Genomic DNA, 20,382 nt, shown 5'->3' with positions numbered 1-20,382 from the left:
TTTCGGACCACCCTCATTTTGACCAGCAGGGGTGCAAATGAGACATTGTCTATTACAAACGTTTGTAGATGCAATGCTATTGGGACCATGATTTATGTCATCACTTGTTCACACCTCCTCATATGGAAGATACTGTTCCTTCTTCATGTCTCAAGAAGGGAGAAACACACACACACACACACACACAAACACACACACTCACACACAGCAGGCCTAGACAGGAGGAGGACAGAGTGTAGGTACACAGAACATCAGAGGGTCAAATGTGCGAGAAAATGAGAGCAGACAGTGTTGACAAACAATGTTGCAACCTTGTGTGGGAACCGCAGGTGCAGAAACACAAAAGAAGAATCCCTGTGGGATGCAGAAACTGCCAGAGAAAATTTTCCGTGCAACGTTCATATTGTTGTTACTCAGCCAGCGTTTGTGGGTCTGATGGACCCGTTGCATTTTGTGGCTTTTAATGCCTCACAATCAAACACTTATATGTTAAAATACTGAACAGATGTTTATTGGGATAAGGTAAACATCTGTTCAGCATTTTAACATACAAGTGTTTGATTGTGAGGCATTAAAAGGCACTGTGGAGGTCTTGCATCTCCGGGTTCTTCGGACCACCAAGGACGGACATGACAGGATTGACGGTTTTGTGATTTGGTTTATTTTGCAATAAACTTATCGCTCTGATTTTCAGCAATCGCCTCTCGTGACGGTCTCGTCTCCGTCTCCGTTTCCGTCTCGCTCTCGCTCGTGCTCGTACTCGGGTTTTCTCTTCACCATCACCAACTCCAACTTCTCCAACCTCTTCCTTCCCGGCTGATGCCCTTTTATAGAGTGACAGGTGATCAGATAAACGCGCCAAGGTGGGCCATCTACGCACCTGTCGCCGATCTCGCAGCCGGCCTCGCTGCAGGTCCCCAGGCCACGCCCCCTCACAGCCACAAAATGCAACGGGTCCATCAGACCCACAAACGCTGGCTGAGTAACAACAATATGAACATTACACAAGGGTTAATGTTTGTTTCCTGTGATAGATGGAGGGCTCCGGTAGTCCGCGTGTCAGAAAACTCAATTTCCCTGTCGGTCTTTGGATCAATTCCCCCAGGAAGCATTTTGCAAAGCTGGGGCGTCGTTGGCCCAGTGCTGTCTCTGTCAAGTAAGCGGAGCCCTACCCAACTCGTCTGTTTTACCCGTAGCCTGGTGCTTGTCAGTCATAATTCACAGCTTCTCCTTCCCTGCAGGTCGACCACCAGCTCCGACGCCACCTCGCTTCACGAGGCCCCTTCCTCGTCCCTGTCTAATTCCACTCCCTCCCTGGCTTCCCTCAACCCGTCGCCGTCTCCTTCCCCGGCCTTCCTGAGGCCGCGACCGGCCGGGCCCCAGTCGCGCACCAAGCGCCTTTCCCACCTCTTCCTGCGGGGGCGCTCCAACAGCGACCGGGAGCGGGCGCTGGGGGAGAAGGAGAGGGAGGTCTGGGCCTCCTCCTCCCACCACTACGTGCCCCCGGCCTCCTCCTCCGCTCCGGGCCTGATCAAGATCTACGGGGATGCGCTCTCCAGCGGAGCAAACTACCGCTCCCTGCTGGCCAACGTTCACTCGACAGCCCGGCAGCTCATCGCTCAGGTCATCACCCGCTACACGGAGCGAGAGAGGGATGAGACCGACGACGCAGGTAGAGTCCTGCTATGACTTGGACATGACATCATGTAAACACCTTCTCTACCCTTCCTCCATTACCTCCTAGTTCTTCAGAAGCACAGCCCCGAGGACTTCCTGTTGTGCGACGTCATCGGCAAGCCCATCCAGCAGCCAGATGGGGCGATCAAGTGGGAGACGGAGTGTCGGCGAAGCGTAGCCCTGTGGGAACGCCCCTTGTTGTTGGCGGACATGTGGCGGCCAAAGGACGGACTGGAGCGGCGCTTTGAAATCCAGAGGAAGGACGACTACGAGCGGGAAGAGCGGGAGCGGGAGAAGGAGCGGGAGCGGGAGCGGGCGAGCGACAGCCATCAAGGTAGGCGGAAAAAAAAACCTTCCGCGGGTGACGCAACCTCACGCTCACTTCGTCTGGCCGGCAGGTGTGCGCTGGCGGCGCAGCAGGATGTCGTCAGGGGGCGAGGCGGAGGAAGGCGAGCGTGGCCACCGGGGGAGGAACACGGAGCTGAGGCGGAGCATCAGTGACATGAACCTCAGCCTGAGGCGCCGCCAAGGCAACCACGTGACCGACGAGCCGCGCGGGAGTCGCAGCCGGCCCAGCAACAACGGCGCCGTGCAGGACCGGAAGAACATTGTGAGCATGATCAACACGCAGCAAGACGAGGTGAGGAAGATACCGATCCCAAGGATCTGATCCACTAAGATCTAAATCAGGGGTGTCAAACATACGGCCCGAGGGCCGGGTCAGGCCCGCGAACAGGTTTTATCCGGCCCGCGAGATGAGTTGGTTAAGTACAAAAATTAACCTGAAATTTTTTTATGAAACAAACAGCTGTTCTAAATGTGTCCACTAGATGTCGCAATAGCAATTCTTTGTATTTTTGTAGATGATGCTACATGTGTACAAAATAAACCACATGATGATAGTACATCAGTCGAGGAAAATGATCAAACTATAACATCCTGTAATTTGATTTGATTATAATTTTTTTGTCTTGATTGAAAATGAACACCAATAAATTGACTGATTTATCACATAACTTATTCAGAAAATATAAATAACGACAAATAAATTATTAACCCTAACATGTAAGTGTAAAAAAACAAAACAACAACATTATGATTTGTACGTTTTCAGAATGTGCTTGTTTTATTTTTAAACAAAGAAAACAATCTTAAGTTGTCTTTATTTTTGTCATGTCTGTGTTGATCATGTTTTTGTTTGGCCATGTGCTGTTTGTTTTTTGGACACTTTTTTAGTTCCTGGTTGTTCACTCCCTTGTTTTGTTTCCATAGCAACCCATTAGTTTTCACCTGTCCTCGTCACGCACCTGTTTCACGCTTTGCACTCGCACACCTGTCACTAATCATGTCACTGCTATTTAAGTCTGTCTGTTTCTGTTGTTCGTCCTGGTGTCATATCCTTTCATACCATGCTATCTACCTATCCATCCATGCTACTGCTACTCATGATATTTATGTCCACTATAGTTTATACTTCATGCCATGCCACAGTAAGTGTTTTTTTTCGTGTTCTTAGTTAATTGCCTTTGTGCTAATCTTTTGGTTTCATAGTTTGTTCACCGCCATTGTTCTCTGCCTTTTGTTTGCTTCTGTTTTTTGTAGTTTGTTAGTGTTCATTATTAAATCATGTACCCACCTCCAAGCCATGTCCGATCCAAGTTCACTTGCATCTCGGGAAAATAACCACTCCAAAGTCCAAGTCGTGACAATTTTGAAGTTATTGTGCCGTGATTTTACCAGTCCGGCCCACTTGGGAGTAGATTTTTCTCCACGTGGCCCCCCATCTAAAATTAGTTTGACACCCCTGATCTAAATAGTAAATAGTGAGTACAAAGTACACTGGGCATTACAGGCATACTTGCCAACCGTGAGACCTCAAAATTCGGGAGATGGGGGTATGTCGGGGTTTGGTGGTAGCTGGGGTGTATATTATAGCCCGGAAGAGTTAGGGCTGCAAAGGATTCTGGGTATTTGTTCTGTTGGGTTGGGAGGGGCGGGGTTTGGTGGTAGCGGGGGTGTATATTGCATACTTGCCAACCCTTTCGGGAGACTCCCGAATTTCAGTGCCCCTCCCGAAAATCTCCCGGGGCAACCATTCTCCCGAATTTCTCCCGATTTCCACCCGTACAACAATATTGGGGGCGTGCCTTAGAGCAGGGGTCACCAACCTTTTTGAAAGCAAGAGCTACTTCTTGGGTAGTGATTAATGCGAAGGGCTACCAGTTTGATACACACTTAAATAAATTGCCAGAAATAGCCAATTTGCTCAATTTACCTTTAACTCTATGTTATTATTAATAATTAATGATATTTAGACTTAATTTAACGGTTTAAAAGAGGAGAAAACACCAAAAAAATTACAATAAAATTTTGAAACATAGTTTATTTTCAATTTCGACTCTTTAAAATTCAAAATTCAACCGAAAAAAAGACGAGAAAATCTAGCTAATTCGAATCTTTTTATGGAACATCATTAGTAATTTTTACAGATTAAGATTAATTTTAGAATTTTGATGACATGTTTTAAATAGGTTAAAATCCAATCTACACTTTGTTAGAATATATAAGAAATTGGACCAAGCTATATTTCTAACAGACAAATCATTATTTATTCTAGGTTTTCCAGAACAAAAATTTTTAAAGAAATTCAAAAGACTTTGAAATAAGATTTAAATTTGATTCTACAGATTTTTTAGATTTGCCAGAATAATTTTTTTGAATTTTAATCATAATAAGTTTGAAGAAATATTTCACAAATATTCTTCGTCGAAAAAACAGAACCTAAAATGAAGAATTAAATTAAAATGTATTTATTATTCTTTACAATAAAAATTTTTTTTTTACTTGAACATTGATTTAAATTGTCAGGAAAGAAGAGGAAGGAATTTAAAAGGTAAAAAGGTATATGTGTTTAAAAATCCTAAAATCCTTTTTAAGATTGTATTTTTTCTCTAAAATTGTCTTTCTGAAAGTTATAAGAAGCAAAGTAAAAAAAATAATGAATTTATTTAAACAAGTGAAGACCTAGTCTTTAAAATATTTTCTTGGATTTTCAACTTCTATTGAGTTTTGTCTCTCTTAGAATTAAAAATGTCGGGCAAAGCGAGACCAGCTTGCTAGTAAATAAATACAATTTAAAAAATAGAGGCAGCTCACTGGTAAGTGCTGCTATTTGAGCTATTTTTAGAACAGACCAGCGGGCTACTCATCTGGTCCTTACGGGCTACCTGGTGCCCGCGGGCACCGCGTTGGTGACCCCTGTTTTAGAGGCACTGCCTTTAGCGTCCTCTACAACCTGTCGTCGCGTCCGCTTTTTCTCGATACAAACATCGTGTTGGCCCAGTCACATGTTGTATGCGGCTTCAACAGACACACGTAGGCGACTGCAAGGCATACTTGGTCAACAGCCATACAGGTCACACTGAGGGTGGACGTATAAACAACTTTAACACTCTTACAAATATGCGCCACACTGTGAACCCACACCAAACAAGAATGACGAACACATTTCGGGAGAACATCCGCACCGTAACACAACATAAACACAACAGAACAAATACCCAGAATCCTTTGCAGCCCTAACTCTTCCGGGCTACAATATACACCCCCGCTACCACCAAATCCCCCCCCTCATCTCCCGAATTCGGAGGTCTCAAGGTTGGCAAGTATGGTATATTGTCGTGTCCCGGAAGAGTTAGTGCTGCAAGGGGTTTTGGGTATTTGTTCTGTTGTGTTTATGTTGTGTTCTCCCGAAATGTGTTTGTCATTCTTGTTGGGTGTGGGTTCACAGTGTGGCGCATATTTGTAACAGTGTTAAAGTTGTTTATATGGTCACCCTCAGTGTGACCTGTATGGCTGTTGACCAAGTATGCCTTGCGTTCACTTATGTGTGTGTAAAAGCCGCATATATTATGTGACTAAGGAGGAAAAGCGGACGCGACGACAGGTTGTAGAGGACGCTAAAGGCAGTGCCTTTAAGGCACGCCCCCAATATTGTTGTCCGGGGGGCAATCGGGAGAAATTCGGGAGAACGGTTGCCCCGGGAGATTTCCGGGAGGGGCACTGAAATTCGTGAGTCTCCCGGGAAAATCGGGAGGGTTGGCAATTATGGTTACAGGTGATTTACTAAGACTGAGTACAACTGGCAATAAGTACAAAAGTGGCGCAAACCGCCATATTGAAATGAGGATTTTGGGTGTATTAGCTGCAGTCACCATGGAAACACTCATTTACGGCACATCATGCACCATCCTCTACTGCTTTGTAATGTTGCTGATCACGCGGCACACAAATATAATGCACCACAATTTCTGGACTATCAGAAGCTCCCGCAGTGTGATTCACAGCACAAACTACTTTTAAGCACACCAAAGGCGCGCTCTGGGACTTGGATAATAATAATAATAATAATAATAATAATAATAATAATAATAATAATAATAATAATAATAATAGATTTTATTTGTAAAAAAGCACTTTACATTGAGCAAACAACCTCAAAGTGCTACAGTGTATTAAAATAATAATAATAATAGTAAAAAGATAATACAAATTAAAACAAATGAAAACTAGAACAGCCTAATACAGGGGTCACCAACGCGGTGCCCGCGGGCACCAGGTAGCCCGTAAGGACCAGATGAGTAGCCCGCTGGCCTGTTCTAAAAATAGCTCAAATAGCATCACTCACCAGTGAGCTGCCTCTATTTTTTAAATTGTATTTATTTACTAGCAAGCTGGTCTCGCTTTGCGCGACATTTTTAATTCTAAGAGAGACAAAACTCAAATAGAATTTGAAAATCCAAGAAAATATTTTAAAGACTTGGTCTTCACTTGTTTAAATTCATTAATTTTTTTTACTTTGCTTCTTATAACTTTCAGAAAGACAATTTTAGAGAAAAAATACAACCTTAAAAATGATTTTAGGATTTTTAAACACATATACCTTTTTACCTTTTAAATTCCTTCCTCTTCTTTCCTGACAATTTAAATCAATGTTCAAGTAAATTATTTTTTTTATTGTAAAGAATAATAAATACATTTTAATTTAATTCTTCATTTTAGCTTCTGTTTTTTGGACGAATAATATTTGTGAAATATTTCTTCAAACTTATTATTATTAAAATTAAAAAAAAATATTCTGGCAAATCTAGAAAATCTGTAGAATCACATTTAAATCTTATTTCAAAATCTTTTGAATTTATTTTAAAATGTTTGTTCTGGAAAATCTAGAAGAAATAATGATTTGTCTTTGTTAGAAATATAGCTTGGTCCAATTTTTTATATATTTTAACAAAGTGTAGATTGGATTTTAACCTATTTAAAACATGTCATCCAAATTCTAAAATTAATCTTAATCAGGAAAAATTACTAATGATGTTCCATAAATTCTTTTTTAAATTTTTTCAAAAAGATTCGAATTAGCTAGTTTTTCTGTTCTTTTTTTCGGTTGAATTTTGAATTTTAAAGAGTCGAAATTGAAGATAAACTATGTTTCAAAGTTTAATTGTCATTTTTTTCGTGTTTTCTCCTCTTTTAAACCGTTCAATTAAGTGTAAATATCATTAATTATTAATAATAACATAGAGTTAAAGGTAAATTGAGCAAATTGGCTATTTCTGGCAATTTATTTAAGTGTGTATCGAACTGGTAGCCCTTCGCATTAATCAGTACCCAAGAAGTAACTCTTGGTTTCAAAAAGGTTGGTGACCCCTGGCCTAATAGCTAGAACTAGAATGCATATATCTAAAAAGGCTTTTTTTTTTTTTTTTTTAAAGTGTTTTTAAGCCTTTTTTAAAGCATCCACAGTCTGCGGTACCCTCAGGTGGTCAGGGAGAGCGTTCCACAGACTGGGATGGGCGGACCACAAAGCCTTTATATAGCCTTTAGATAGCTTTGTCCTCGGAGGTTGGAGGAGGTTAGCCTGTCCGGAGCGGAGGTGTCGTGTGGAGGATTTGGGGGTGTGTAGTTCTTTGAGGTAGAGGGGGGCATTTCCATGGAGGCACTGGTGGCCTAGTGGTTAGAGTGTCCGCCCGCCGAGTCATACCAAAGACCATAAAAATGGGACCCATTCCCTCCCTGCCTGGCACTCAGCATCAAGGGTTGGAATTGGGGGTTGAATTACCAAAAATGATTCCCGGGCGCGGCCACCGCTGCTGCTCACTGCTCCCCTCACCTCCCAGGGGGTGATCAAGGGTGATGGGTCAAATGCAGAGAATAATTTCGCCGCACCTAGTGTGTGTATGACAATCATTGGTACTTTAACTTTAACTTTTAGTAGGGAGACTTTGTATTCCATCCTGAGTGGAACATGATCCAGACACATGAAAATGCATGTTGCAATGAGTTTTTTCATATAAGAATAATGATATTTCTCCTATATGAAAAAAACAATGCTTTTAAAAAAAAAAACAACTAATTAATTTGATTTGTCCTGGCTCCAACTCAGCCTTTAAGTCAATCAATCAATCAATCAATCAATGTTTATTTATATAGCCCTAAATCACAAGTGTCTCAAAGGGCTGCACAAGTCCCACATCAGCTATAAAATGTAATTGCTGGATTGACAATATGTCTAATATATTTTTTTTGTACAAATATGTTGACACGCACATTGACGGAGGATCGGCTGTCTCTGAAAAGATCGCCTCCCTTCTCAGAACAAAACGGTGCCGGTTTGCATTCACATTCCAAACGTGCCAAATGTAGGTGGTCGCAGAACAGTTCAAGTCTCGATAAATCACAACAGTTATATTTGTATCCTCCAGTATTGTGTGTTCTGATAATTAGCATTTATGCTGCGTTTACATAAACACAAACACCCTGAAACGGGGGTGTCCAAAAACCTGTTTGGGAGGCCATTTGATGTTTTGTTGGCCCCCAGCATATTGTAGCAAAAAATAATAATAATAGTAAAATTGTTGGGGGGAAAAAAGAACAAAAATCAGGAATATAACAAGAAAAAGCGGACATTTTTTAACTAATAATTATTAATAAAACACTTTGGTCTATAAATATTTATATTTGTTTTTTGCAATTTTTTAAATAATATAAAAAATATGTAAAAAATGGGCCAATGCATACTTTGACGCCCAAAACTAAAGTATTAGAAGCTCTCAAATACAAATAAAACGAAATAAAAAAAATAAAAAAAGTTTGTTTACTTATTTAATTAAAATATGTATATAATACTAATTTATGAAATAATCAATTTTCATAATTACAACAACAATAATTAAACATTTAACTGAACATTAACATTTTTGTACAAGCATAATGTTTGACAAACTAGGTTATGCGGTTACACAATCGTTTTATTATGGGTGAAAACGGCCAACGGACCCCCACATATGCTATACCGTCTGAAAGGTCTCGTTCGCACCGATGGCGTTAATTTAAATTTGGAACATCTCGTGTTACCATGGCAACGTTATTCACGAACAAAAAGAAAAATGGGCCAATTGAATGGGTAAGCAACTTTTTTTGTAATACGACACAAACCGGCCAACAAACCCCCACAGATGTTATACCGTCGGAAAGGTCTCGTTCGCGCCGATGGGCGTATTTTAAGTCGGGAACATTTTGTGTTACCATGGTGACGCTATTCATGAATAAACAAAAAAAATAAAATGGGCCAATTGAATGGGTACGCACCTTTGGCAACGTTTACAGCTTATGTTACACTTTTTTGCCTAATTGTGCAGCCATACACCTTAGAGTTAAATAACTTGGAATGTGACACATGTTAACTGTTAGTGCGCTAACGTTAGCATCCTAGCACGCTAACATCAAAGTGCTAACTTTTTTTTGCATATTTTACGCTTTTTTTTGTCTAATCCCTCAGCCATACACCTTACAGTCATATTGATTGATTGATTGATTGATTGATTGATTGATTGATTGATTGATTGATTGATTGATTGATTGAAACAGAGTTTCCAGAGCTGCCAGCCTGAAATGCGGGTGTCAGTGACAGACGCGGAAGGAGATTCTAAAGTTCTAAAGCTTAGTGATGTATCAGATGTATCAGATTGTAGGTGTTTTTTTGTTTTGTTTTTACCCTTCGCGTTTATATTTTGCTGTGTTTGTCACATTTTTGTTGCGTTTCGCTTGACTGTAAAATATTTTTGATGTAGAGGGGGGGTGACGTTCATATGTTGTCAATATTCAGTGTTTTATCCTTCATAGTTAATATTGTAAATGTGTGTAAATGTGTGATTGTAAAATATGTTGATGTAGAGGGGGGGTGACGTTTATATGTTGTCAATATTCAGTGTTTTATCCTTCATAGTTAATATTGTAAATGTGTGTAAATGTGTGATTGTAAAATATGTTGATGTAGAGGGGGGGTGACGTTCATATGTTGTCAATATTCAGTGTTTTATCCTTCATAGTTAATATTGTAAATGTGTGATTGTAAAATATGTCGAGGTAGGGGGGGTCGGGGGGTGACATTCATATGTTGTCAATATTCAGTGTTTTATTCTTCATAGTTAATATTGTAAATGTGTGTAAATGTGTGATTGTAAAATATGTTGATGTAGAGGTGGGGTGACGTTCATTTGTTGTCAATATTCAGTGTTTTATCCTTCATAGTTAATATTGTAAATGTGTGATTGTAAAATATGTTGATGTAGAGGGGGGGTGACGTTTATATGTTGTCAATATTCAGTGTTTTATCCTTCATAGTTAATATTGTAAATGTGTGTAAATGTGTGATTGTAAAATATGTTGATGTAGAGGGGGGGTGACGTTCATATGTTGTCAATATTCAGTGTTTTATCCTTCATAGTTAATATTGTAAATGTGTGTAAATGTGTGATTGTAAAATATGTTGATGTAGAGGGGGGGGGGGTGACATTTATATGTTGTCAATATTCAGTGTTTTATCCTTCATAGTTGATATTGTAAATGTGTGTAAATGTGTGATTGTAAAATATGTTGATGTAGAGGGGGGATGACGTTTATATGTTGTCAATATTCAGTGTTTTATCCTTTATAGTTAATATTGTGAATGTGTGTAAATGTGTGATTGTAAAATATGTTGATGTAGAGGGGGGGTGACGTTTATATGTTGTCAATATTCAGTGTTTTATCCTTCATAGTTAATATTGTAAATGTGTGTAAATGTTTGTTTGTAAAATATGTCGAGGTAGAGGGGGGGTGACGTTCATATGTTGTCAATATTCAGTGTTTTATCCTTCATAGTTAATATTGTAAATGTGTGATTGTAAAATATGTCGATGTAGAGGGCGGGTGACGTTCATATGTTGTCAATATTCAGTGTTTTATTCTTCATAGTTAATATTGTAAATGTGTGATTGTAAAATATCTCGATGTAGAGGGGGGGTGACGTTCATATGTTGTCAATATTCAGTGTTTTATCCTTCATAGTTAATATTGTAAATGTGTGATTGTAAAATATGTCGAGGTAGAGGGGGGGTGACATTCATATGTTGTCAATATTCAGTGTTTTATTCTTCATAGTTAATATTGTAAATGTGTGATTGTAAAATATCTCGAGGTAGAGGGGGGGTGACGTTCATATGTTGTCAATATTCAGTGTTTTATCCTTCATAGTTAATATTGTAAATGTGTGATTGTAAAATATGTGGATGTAGAGGGGGGTGACATTCATATGTTGTCAATATTCAGTGTTTTATCCTTCATAGTTAATATTGTAAATGTGTGATTGTAAAATATGTCGAGGTAGGGGAGCTCGGGGGGTGACATTCATATGTTGTCAATATTCAGTGTTTTATCCTTCATAGTTAATATTGTAAATCACACATTCTATACTTTCATGTACATTCTTGGTGTCTCATTCAGTGCAAACATTTTAAATTCCATTCCATTATTTCAGGCGGTTTGTCACAACGTTTTCAGCATTCAATCACACATTATTGAGAGGTTTTGTATCAGTGTTCCTAAAAATAAGTATACCGGCCCCCAGACCACCATGCTTGACGGTAGGTATGGTGTTCCTGGGATTAAAGGCCCCACCTTTTCTCCTCCAAATATATTATATTGAAAAGGTGAGGCCTTTAAACACCATTCCTACCGTCAAGCATGGCGAGTGGCAGATTTGCTCACATTTTCAGTAGAGCCATAATAAATTCATAAAAGAAGCAAACTTCATGAATGTATTTTGTGAACAAGTATGTGCTCCAATCACTCTATCACAAAAAAATAAGAGTGTGTAATGGATATCACCACATGGGCTCAGGAACACTTCAGAAAACCACTGTCAGTAACTACAGTTTGTCGCTACATCTGTAAGTGCAAGTTAAAACTCTACTATGCAAAGCCAAAGCCATTTATCAACAACACCCAGAAACGCCGCCGGCAAGTTTCACTGCAAATAAGGCGCTTTTGGTAGCCATCCACAAGCTTCTGCTTGAATTTTTGACCACTCCTCTTGACAAAATTGGTGCAGTTCAGCTAAATGTGTTGGTTTTCTGACATGGACTTGTTTCTTCAGCATTGTCCACATGCTTAAGTCAGGACTTTGGGTAGGCCCATTCTAAAACCTTCATTCTAGCCTGATTTAGCCTTTCCTTTACCACTTTCTAGGTGTGTTTGGAGTCATTGTCCTGTTGTCCAGCAAAACATGCCCAGAGCATAATACTACCACCACCATGCTTGGCGGTAGGGATGGTGATCCTTTTGTCCTCCAAACATATTGCAGGGTATTGTGGCCAAACAGCTCGATTTTTGTTTCATCTTACCATCACATGGACAAAGATAAGACCTTCTGGAGGAAAGTTCTGTGGTCAGATGGAACTAAAATGGAACTGTTTGGCCACAATACCCAGCAATATGTTTGGAAGAGAAAATGTGAGGCCTTCAAACACCATCCCTACCGTCAAGCATGGTGGTGGCAGATTAGGTCACATTTTGAGTAGACCCATAATAAATTCATAAAAGAGGTAAACTTCATGAATGTTTTTTGTGACCAACAAATATGTGCTCCAATCACTCTATCACAAAAAAATAAGAGTGTGTAAAGGATATCACCACATGGGCTCAGGAGCACTTCAGAAAACCACTGTCAGTAACCACAGTTGGTCGCTACATCTGTAAGTGCAATTTAAAACTCTACTATGCAAAGCAAAAGCCATTTATCAACAACACCCAGAAATGCCGCCGGCAAGTTTTACTGCAATACGGCGCTTTTGGTAGCCATCCACAAGCTTCTGGTTGAATTTTTGACCACTCCTCTTGACAAAATTGGTGCATTTCAGCTAAATTTGTTGGTTTTCTGACATGGACTTGTTTCTTCAGCATTGTCCACATGTTTAAGTCAAGACTTTTGGAAGGCCCATTCTAAAACCTTCATTCTAGTCATTCCTTTACCATTTTTGAGGTGTGTTTGGGGTTATTGTCCTGTTGGAACACCCAACTGCGCCCAAGACCCCAAAAACAATTTGGAGGTAATCCTCCTTTTTTATTGTCCCATTTACTCTCAGTAGAGCACCAGTTCCATTGGCAGCAAAACAGGCCCGGAGCATAATACTACCACCACCATACTTGACGGTAGGGATGGTGTTCCTTTTCAATTTTTGTTTCATCTGACATCACATGGACAAAGATAAGACCTTCTGGAGGGAAGTTCTATTGTCAGATGGAACAAAAATGGAGCTGTTTGGCCACAATACCCAGAAATATGTTTGGAGGACAAAAGGTGAGGCCTTTAATCCCAGGAACACCATACCTACCGTCAAGCATGGTGGTGGCAGATTTTCAGTAGACCCGTAATAAATTCGTAATAGAACCAAACTTCATGAATGTTTTTGGTGACAGTCAGTAACTACAGTTTGTCGCTACATCTGTAAGTGCAAGTTAAAACTCTACTATGCAAAGCCAAAGCCATTTATCAACAACACCCAGAAACGCCGCCGGCAAGTTTCACTGCAAATAAGGCGCTTTTGGTAGCCATCCACAAGCTTCTGCTTGAATTTTTGACCACTCCTCTTGACAAAATTGGTGCAGTTCAGCTAAATGTGTTGCTTTTCTGACATGGACTTGTTTCTTCAGCATTGTCCACGCGTTTAAGTCAGGACTTTTGGGAAGGCCATTCTAAAACCTTCTTTCTAGCCTGATTTAGCCATTCCTTTACCACTTTTGACGTGTTTTTGGGGGTCATTGTCCTGTTGGAACACCCAACTGCGCCCAAGACCCAACCTCCGGGCTGATGATTTTAGCTTGTCCTGAAGAATCTGGAGATTTCATTGTCCCATTTACTCTCTGTAAAGCAGCAATTCCATTGGCAGCAAAACAGGCCCAGAGCATAATACTACCACCACCATTCTTGACGGTAGGCATGGTGGTCCTTTTCTCCTCCAAACATATTGCTGGGTATTGTGGCCAAACAGCTCAATTTTTTGTTTCATTTTACCATCACAGGGACAAAGATAAGGTGTGGCCTTTAATCCCAGGAACACCAAACCTACCGTCAAGCATGGTGGTGGCAGATTCGGTCACATTTTTGGTAGAACCATAATAAATTCGTAAAAGAACCAAACTTAATGAATGTTTTTTGTGACAATCAGTAACTACAGTTGGTCGCTACATCTGTAAGTGCAAGTTAAACCCTACTGTGCAAAGAGAAAGCCATTTATCAACAACACCCAGAAACGCCGCCGGCAAGTTTCACTGCAATAAGGCGCTTTTGGTAGCCATCCACAAGCTTCTGCTTGAATTTTTGACCACTCCTCTTGACAAAATTGGTGCAGTTCAGCTGAATGTGTTGGTTTTCTGACATGGACTTGTTTCTTCAGCATTGTCCACACGTTTAAGTCAGGATTTTGGGTAGGCCCATTCTAAAACCTTCATTCTAGCCATTTCTTTACCATTTTTGACGTGTGTTTGTGGTCATTGTGGAGCTGTTTGGCCACAATACCCAGCAATATGTGTGGAGGAGAAAAGGTGAGGCCTTTAATCCCAGGAACACCATCCCTACCGTCAAGCATGGTGGTGGCAGATTTCCAGTAGATCCATAATAAATTCGTAAAAGAACCAAACTTCATGAATGTTTTTGGTGACAGTCAGTAACTACAGTTTGTCGCTACATCTGTAAGTGCAAGTTAAAACTCTACTATACAAAGCCAAAGGCATTTATCATGGACTTGTTTCTTCAGCATTGTCCACGCGTTTAAGTCAGGACTTTTGGGAAGGCCATTCTAAAACCTTCATTCTAGCCTGATTTAGCCATTTCTTTACCACTTTTGAGGTGTGTTTGGAGTCATTGTCCTGTTGTCCAGCAAAACAGGCCCATAGCATAATACTACCACCACCATGCTTGGTGGTAGGTATGGTGTTCCTTTCGCTCCTCCAAACATATTGCTGGGTATTGTGGCCAAACAGCTCGATTTTTGTTTCATCTTACCATCACATGGACAAAGATAAGACCTTCTGGAGGAAAGTTCTGTGGTCAGATGAAACACAAATGGAGCTGTTTGGCCACAATACCCAGCAATATGTTTGGAGGAGAAAAGGTGAGGCCTTTAATCCCAGGAACACCAGGCCTACCGTCAAGCATGGTGGTGGCAGATTCGGTCACATTTTCTGTAGATCTGTAATAAATTCGTAAAAGTACCAAACTTCATGAATGTTTTTTGTGACAGTCAGTAACTACAGTTTGTCGCTACATCTGTAAGTGCAAGTTAAAACTCTACTATGCAAAGCCAAAGCCATTTATCAACAACACCCAGAAACGCCGCCGGCAAGTTTCACTGCAAATAAGGCGCTTTTGGTAGCCATCCACAAGCTTCTGCTTGAATTTTTGACCACTCCTCTTGACAAAATTGGTGCAGTTCAGCTCAATGTGTTGGTTTTCTGACATGGACTTGTTTCTTCAGCATTGTCCACACGTTTAAGTCAGGACTTTGGATAGGCCCATTCTAAAACCTTCATTCTAGCCATTTCTTTACCATTTTTGACGTGTGTTTGTGGTCATTGTGGAGCTGTTTGGCCACAATACCCAGCAATATGTTTGGAGGAGAAAAGGTGAGGCCTTTAATCCCAGGAACACCATTCCTACCGTCAAGCATGGTGGTGGCAGATTTCCAGTAGATCCATAATAAATTCGTAAAAGAACCAAACTTCATGAATGTTTTTAGTGACCAACAAGTAGTAAAGGTAGTTCTCCCTGGTGCCGGTGTTTGGCTCACAGGTCCGAGGCTCCAAGGCGGAGGCGAAGGTGGTCTGGACCAAGCAGCCGCCGGAGGAGGAGCAGGACTACTCCGGCTGTGACCTGGAAACCATGTCGCAGAGTCTGATCCTGCCGCCGACCGACCGGCCCTACTTCCTGCTGCTGCAGGGCTACGACCAGAGCAAGGCAGGTCACATGACACGGCCCAAACATGACATCACACGGGGGCATGACATCACACCCGCACGCTGCTAATCGCTGGTTCCATCCGCCTGGGAGCGGGAGTCTAGCGTCTGACTCACAACGTCTGCACAATGACTACACAAACGTCTTTCGCGTGGCACAATGACCTCACACAGGTGGCCTTTGTGGCGAGCCGTCGGCGCACTTTGCGCCAGTCAAACCTATCTGATGGGGGCGGGGCCACTTTTTGTGTGTTGTGCAGGACTTTGTGTTGTACATCATGGCGGCGCACACACACGTGTTTGGGAGGAAGGCCACCGTGAAGGAGCGGGAGAGGGAGAGGGAGAGGGAGAGAGAGAGGAAGACCAAGAAGCTGCTGAAGGTGGACACTTTCCTGTCTGCACCCGACCTGCTGGCCAGACACCTGCTGGTGCGCAGGGACTCTGCTGCTCCTGGGACACGCACACCCCCTGGTACACAACACACACACACACGTTACACTTACACACACACGACAGTGTTGCATACACATTACAGTTACACACACACACACAACAGTGTTGCATACACATTACAGTTACACAAACACAAAACAGTTACATTACAGTTACACACATAACACAGTTACGTACACATTACAGTTACACACACACAACACAGTTACATACACATTACAGTTACACGCACACAACAGTGTTGCATACACATTACAGTTACACGCACACAACACAGTTACATACACGTTACACACATAACACAGTTACATAAACATTACAGTTACACATACACAACATAGTTACATACACAATACAGTTACACACACACAACACAGTTACATACACATTACAGTTACACACACACAACACAGTTGCATACACATTACAGTTACACACACACAACACAGTTACATACACATTACAGTTACACGCACACAACACAGTTACATACATATTACAGTTACACACACACAACACAGTTACATACACATTACAGTTACACACACACAACAGTGTTGCATACACATTACAGTTACACACACACAACACAGTTACATACACGTTACACACATAACACAGTTACATAAACATTACAGTTACACATACACAACATAGTTACATACACATTACAGTTACACACACACAACACAGTTGCATACACATTACAGTTACACACACACAACACAGTTACATATACATTACAGTTACACATACACAACACAGTTGCATACACATTACAGTTACACACACACACCACAGTTACATACACATTACAGTTACACACACACAACACAGGTACATACACATTACAGTTACACACATAACACAGTTACTTACACATTACAGTTACACACACACAACACAGTTGCATACACATTACAGTTACACACACACAACACAGTTACATACACATTACAGTTACACACACACACCACAGTTACATACATATTACAGTTACACACACACAACACAGTTACATACACATTACAGTTACACACATAACACAGTTACTTACACATTACAGTTACACACACACAACACAGTTACATACACATTACAGTTACACACACACAACACAGTTGCATACACATTACAGTTACACACACACAACACAGTTACATAAACATTACAGTTACACACACACAACACAGTTGCATACACATTACAGTTACACACACACAACACAGTTACATACACGTTACAGTTACACACACACAACACAGTTACATACACATTACAGTTACACACTTAACACAGTTACTTACACATTACAGTTACACACACACAACACAGTTACATACACATTACAGTTACACACACACACAACACAGTTGCATACACATTACAGTTACACACACACAACACAGTTACATAAACATTACAGTTACACATACACAACACAGTTGCATACACATTACAGTTACACACACACACCACAGTTACATACATATTACAGTTACACACACACAACACAGTTACATACACGTTACAGTTACACACACACAACACAGTTACATACACATTAGAGTTACACACACACAACACAGTTACATACACATTAGAGTTACACACACACAACACAGTTACATACACATTACAGTTACACACATAACACAGTTACTTACACATTACAGTTACACACACACAACACAGTTACATACACATTACAGTTACACACACACAACACAGTTACATACACATTACAGTTACACACATAACACAGTTACTTACACATTACAGTTACACACACACAACACAGTTGCATACACATTACAGTTACACACACACAACACAGTTACATAAACATTACAGTTACACACACACAACACAGTTGCATACACATTACAGTTACACACACACAACACAGTTGCATACACATTACAGTTACACACACACAACACAGTTACATACACATTACAGTTACACACACACACAACACAGTTGCATACACATTACAGTTACACACACACAACACAGTTACATAAACATTACAGTTACACATACACAACACAGTTGCATACACATTACAGTTACACACACACACCACAGTTACATACATATTACAGTTACACACACACAACACAGTTACATACACGTTACAGTTACACACACACAACACAGTTACATACACATTAGAGTTACACACACACAACACAGTTACATACACATTAGAGTTACACACACACAACACAGTTACATACACATTACAGTTACACACATAACACAGTTACTTACACATTACAGTTACACACACACAACACAGTTACATACACATTACAGTTACACACACACAACACAGTTACATACACATTACAGTTACACACATAACACAGTTACTTACACATTACAGTTACACACACACAACACAGTTGCATACACATTACAGTTACACACACACAACACAGTTACATAAACATTACAGTTACACACACACAACACAGTTGCATACACATTACAGTTACACACACACAACACAGTTGCATACACATTACAGTTACACACACACAACACAGTTACATAAACATTACAGTTACACATACACAACACAGTTGCATACACATTACAGTTACACACACACAACACAGTTACATAAACATTACAGTTACACTTACACAACATAGTTACATACACATTACAGTTACACACACAACACAGTTACATACACATTACAGTTACACACACACAACACTGTTGCATACACATTACAGTTACACACACAACACAGTTACATACACATTACAGTTACACACACACAACACAGTTGCATACACATTACAGTTACACACATACAACACAGTTACATAAACATTACAGTTACACATACACAACACAGTTGCATACACATTACAGTTACACACACACACCACAGTTACATACACATTACAGTTACACACACACAACACAGTTACATACACATTACAGTTACACACATAACACAGTTACTTACACATTACAGTTACACACACACAACACAGTTGCATACACATTACAGGTACACACACACAACACAATTACATAAACATTACAGTTACACACACACAACACAGTTGCATACACATTACAGTTACACACACACACAACACAGTTACATACACGTTACAGTTACACACATAACACAGTTACATACACATTACAGTTACACGCACACAACACAGTTACATAAACATTACAGTTACATACACACAACACAGTTGCATACACATTACAGTTACACACACACAACACAGTTACATACACGTTACAGTTACACACATAACACAGTTACATACACATTACAGTTACACACACACAACACAGTTGCATACACATTACAGTTACACACACACAACACAGTTGCATACACATTACAGTTACACACACACACAACAGAGTTTCATACACATTACAGTTCCACACAACAGAGTTTCATACACATTACAATTACACACACACAACACAGTTACATACACATTACAGTTACACACACAACACAGTTGCACACACATTACAGTTACACACACACACAACATAGTTTCATACACTTTACAGTTACACACACACACACAACAGAGTTGCATACACGTTACAGTTACACACACACACAACAGAGTTGCATATACATTACAGTTACACACACACACAACACAGTTGCATACACATTACAGTTACACACACACACACAACAGAGTTGCATACACATTACAGTTACACACACACAACACAGTTGCATACACATTACAGTTACACACACACACAACAGAGTTGCATACACATTACAGTTACACACACAACACAGTTACATACACGTTACACTTACACACACAAGAGAGTTGCATTCACATTACAGTAACACACACACACAACAGAGTTGCATACACATTACATTTACACATACAC

The 20,382-nt window shown here is 40.3% G+C and overlaps 1 protein-coding gene across 1 annotated transcript in view; it reads left to right on the top strand.

The window, feature by feature from the left end:
• The window catches only part of rasip1 (Ras interacting protein 1), a 38,945-nt gene that overhangs the window by 7,316 nt on the left and 11,247 nt on the right, over positions 1 to 20,382 (top strand). Inside the window, 6 exon segments of the mRNA XM_062064131.1 lie at positions 1,035 to 1,156; positions 1,242 to 1,672; positions 1,745 to 2,011; positions 2,076 to 2,317; positions 15,848 to 16,012; positions 16,272 to 16,482. Of these exon segments, the coding sequence (XP_061920115.1) occupies positions 1,035 to 1,156; positions 1,242 to 1,672; positions 1,745 to 2,011; positions 2,076 to 2,317; positions 15,848 to 16,012; positions 16,272 to 16,482 (1,438 nt within the window).

The sequence above is a fragment of the Entelurus aequoreus genome, linkage group LG11, assembly GCF_033978785.1.
Source record: "Entelurus aequoreus isolate RoL-2023_Sb linkage group LG11, RoL_Eaeq_v1.1, whole genome shotgun sequence".
Classification (NCBI taxonomy): Eukaryota; Metazoa; Chordata; class Actinopteri; order Syngnathiformes; family Syngnathidae; genus Entelurus; species Entelurus aequoreus.
This window is presented reverse-complemented; position numbering and strand designations above follow the sequence as displayed.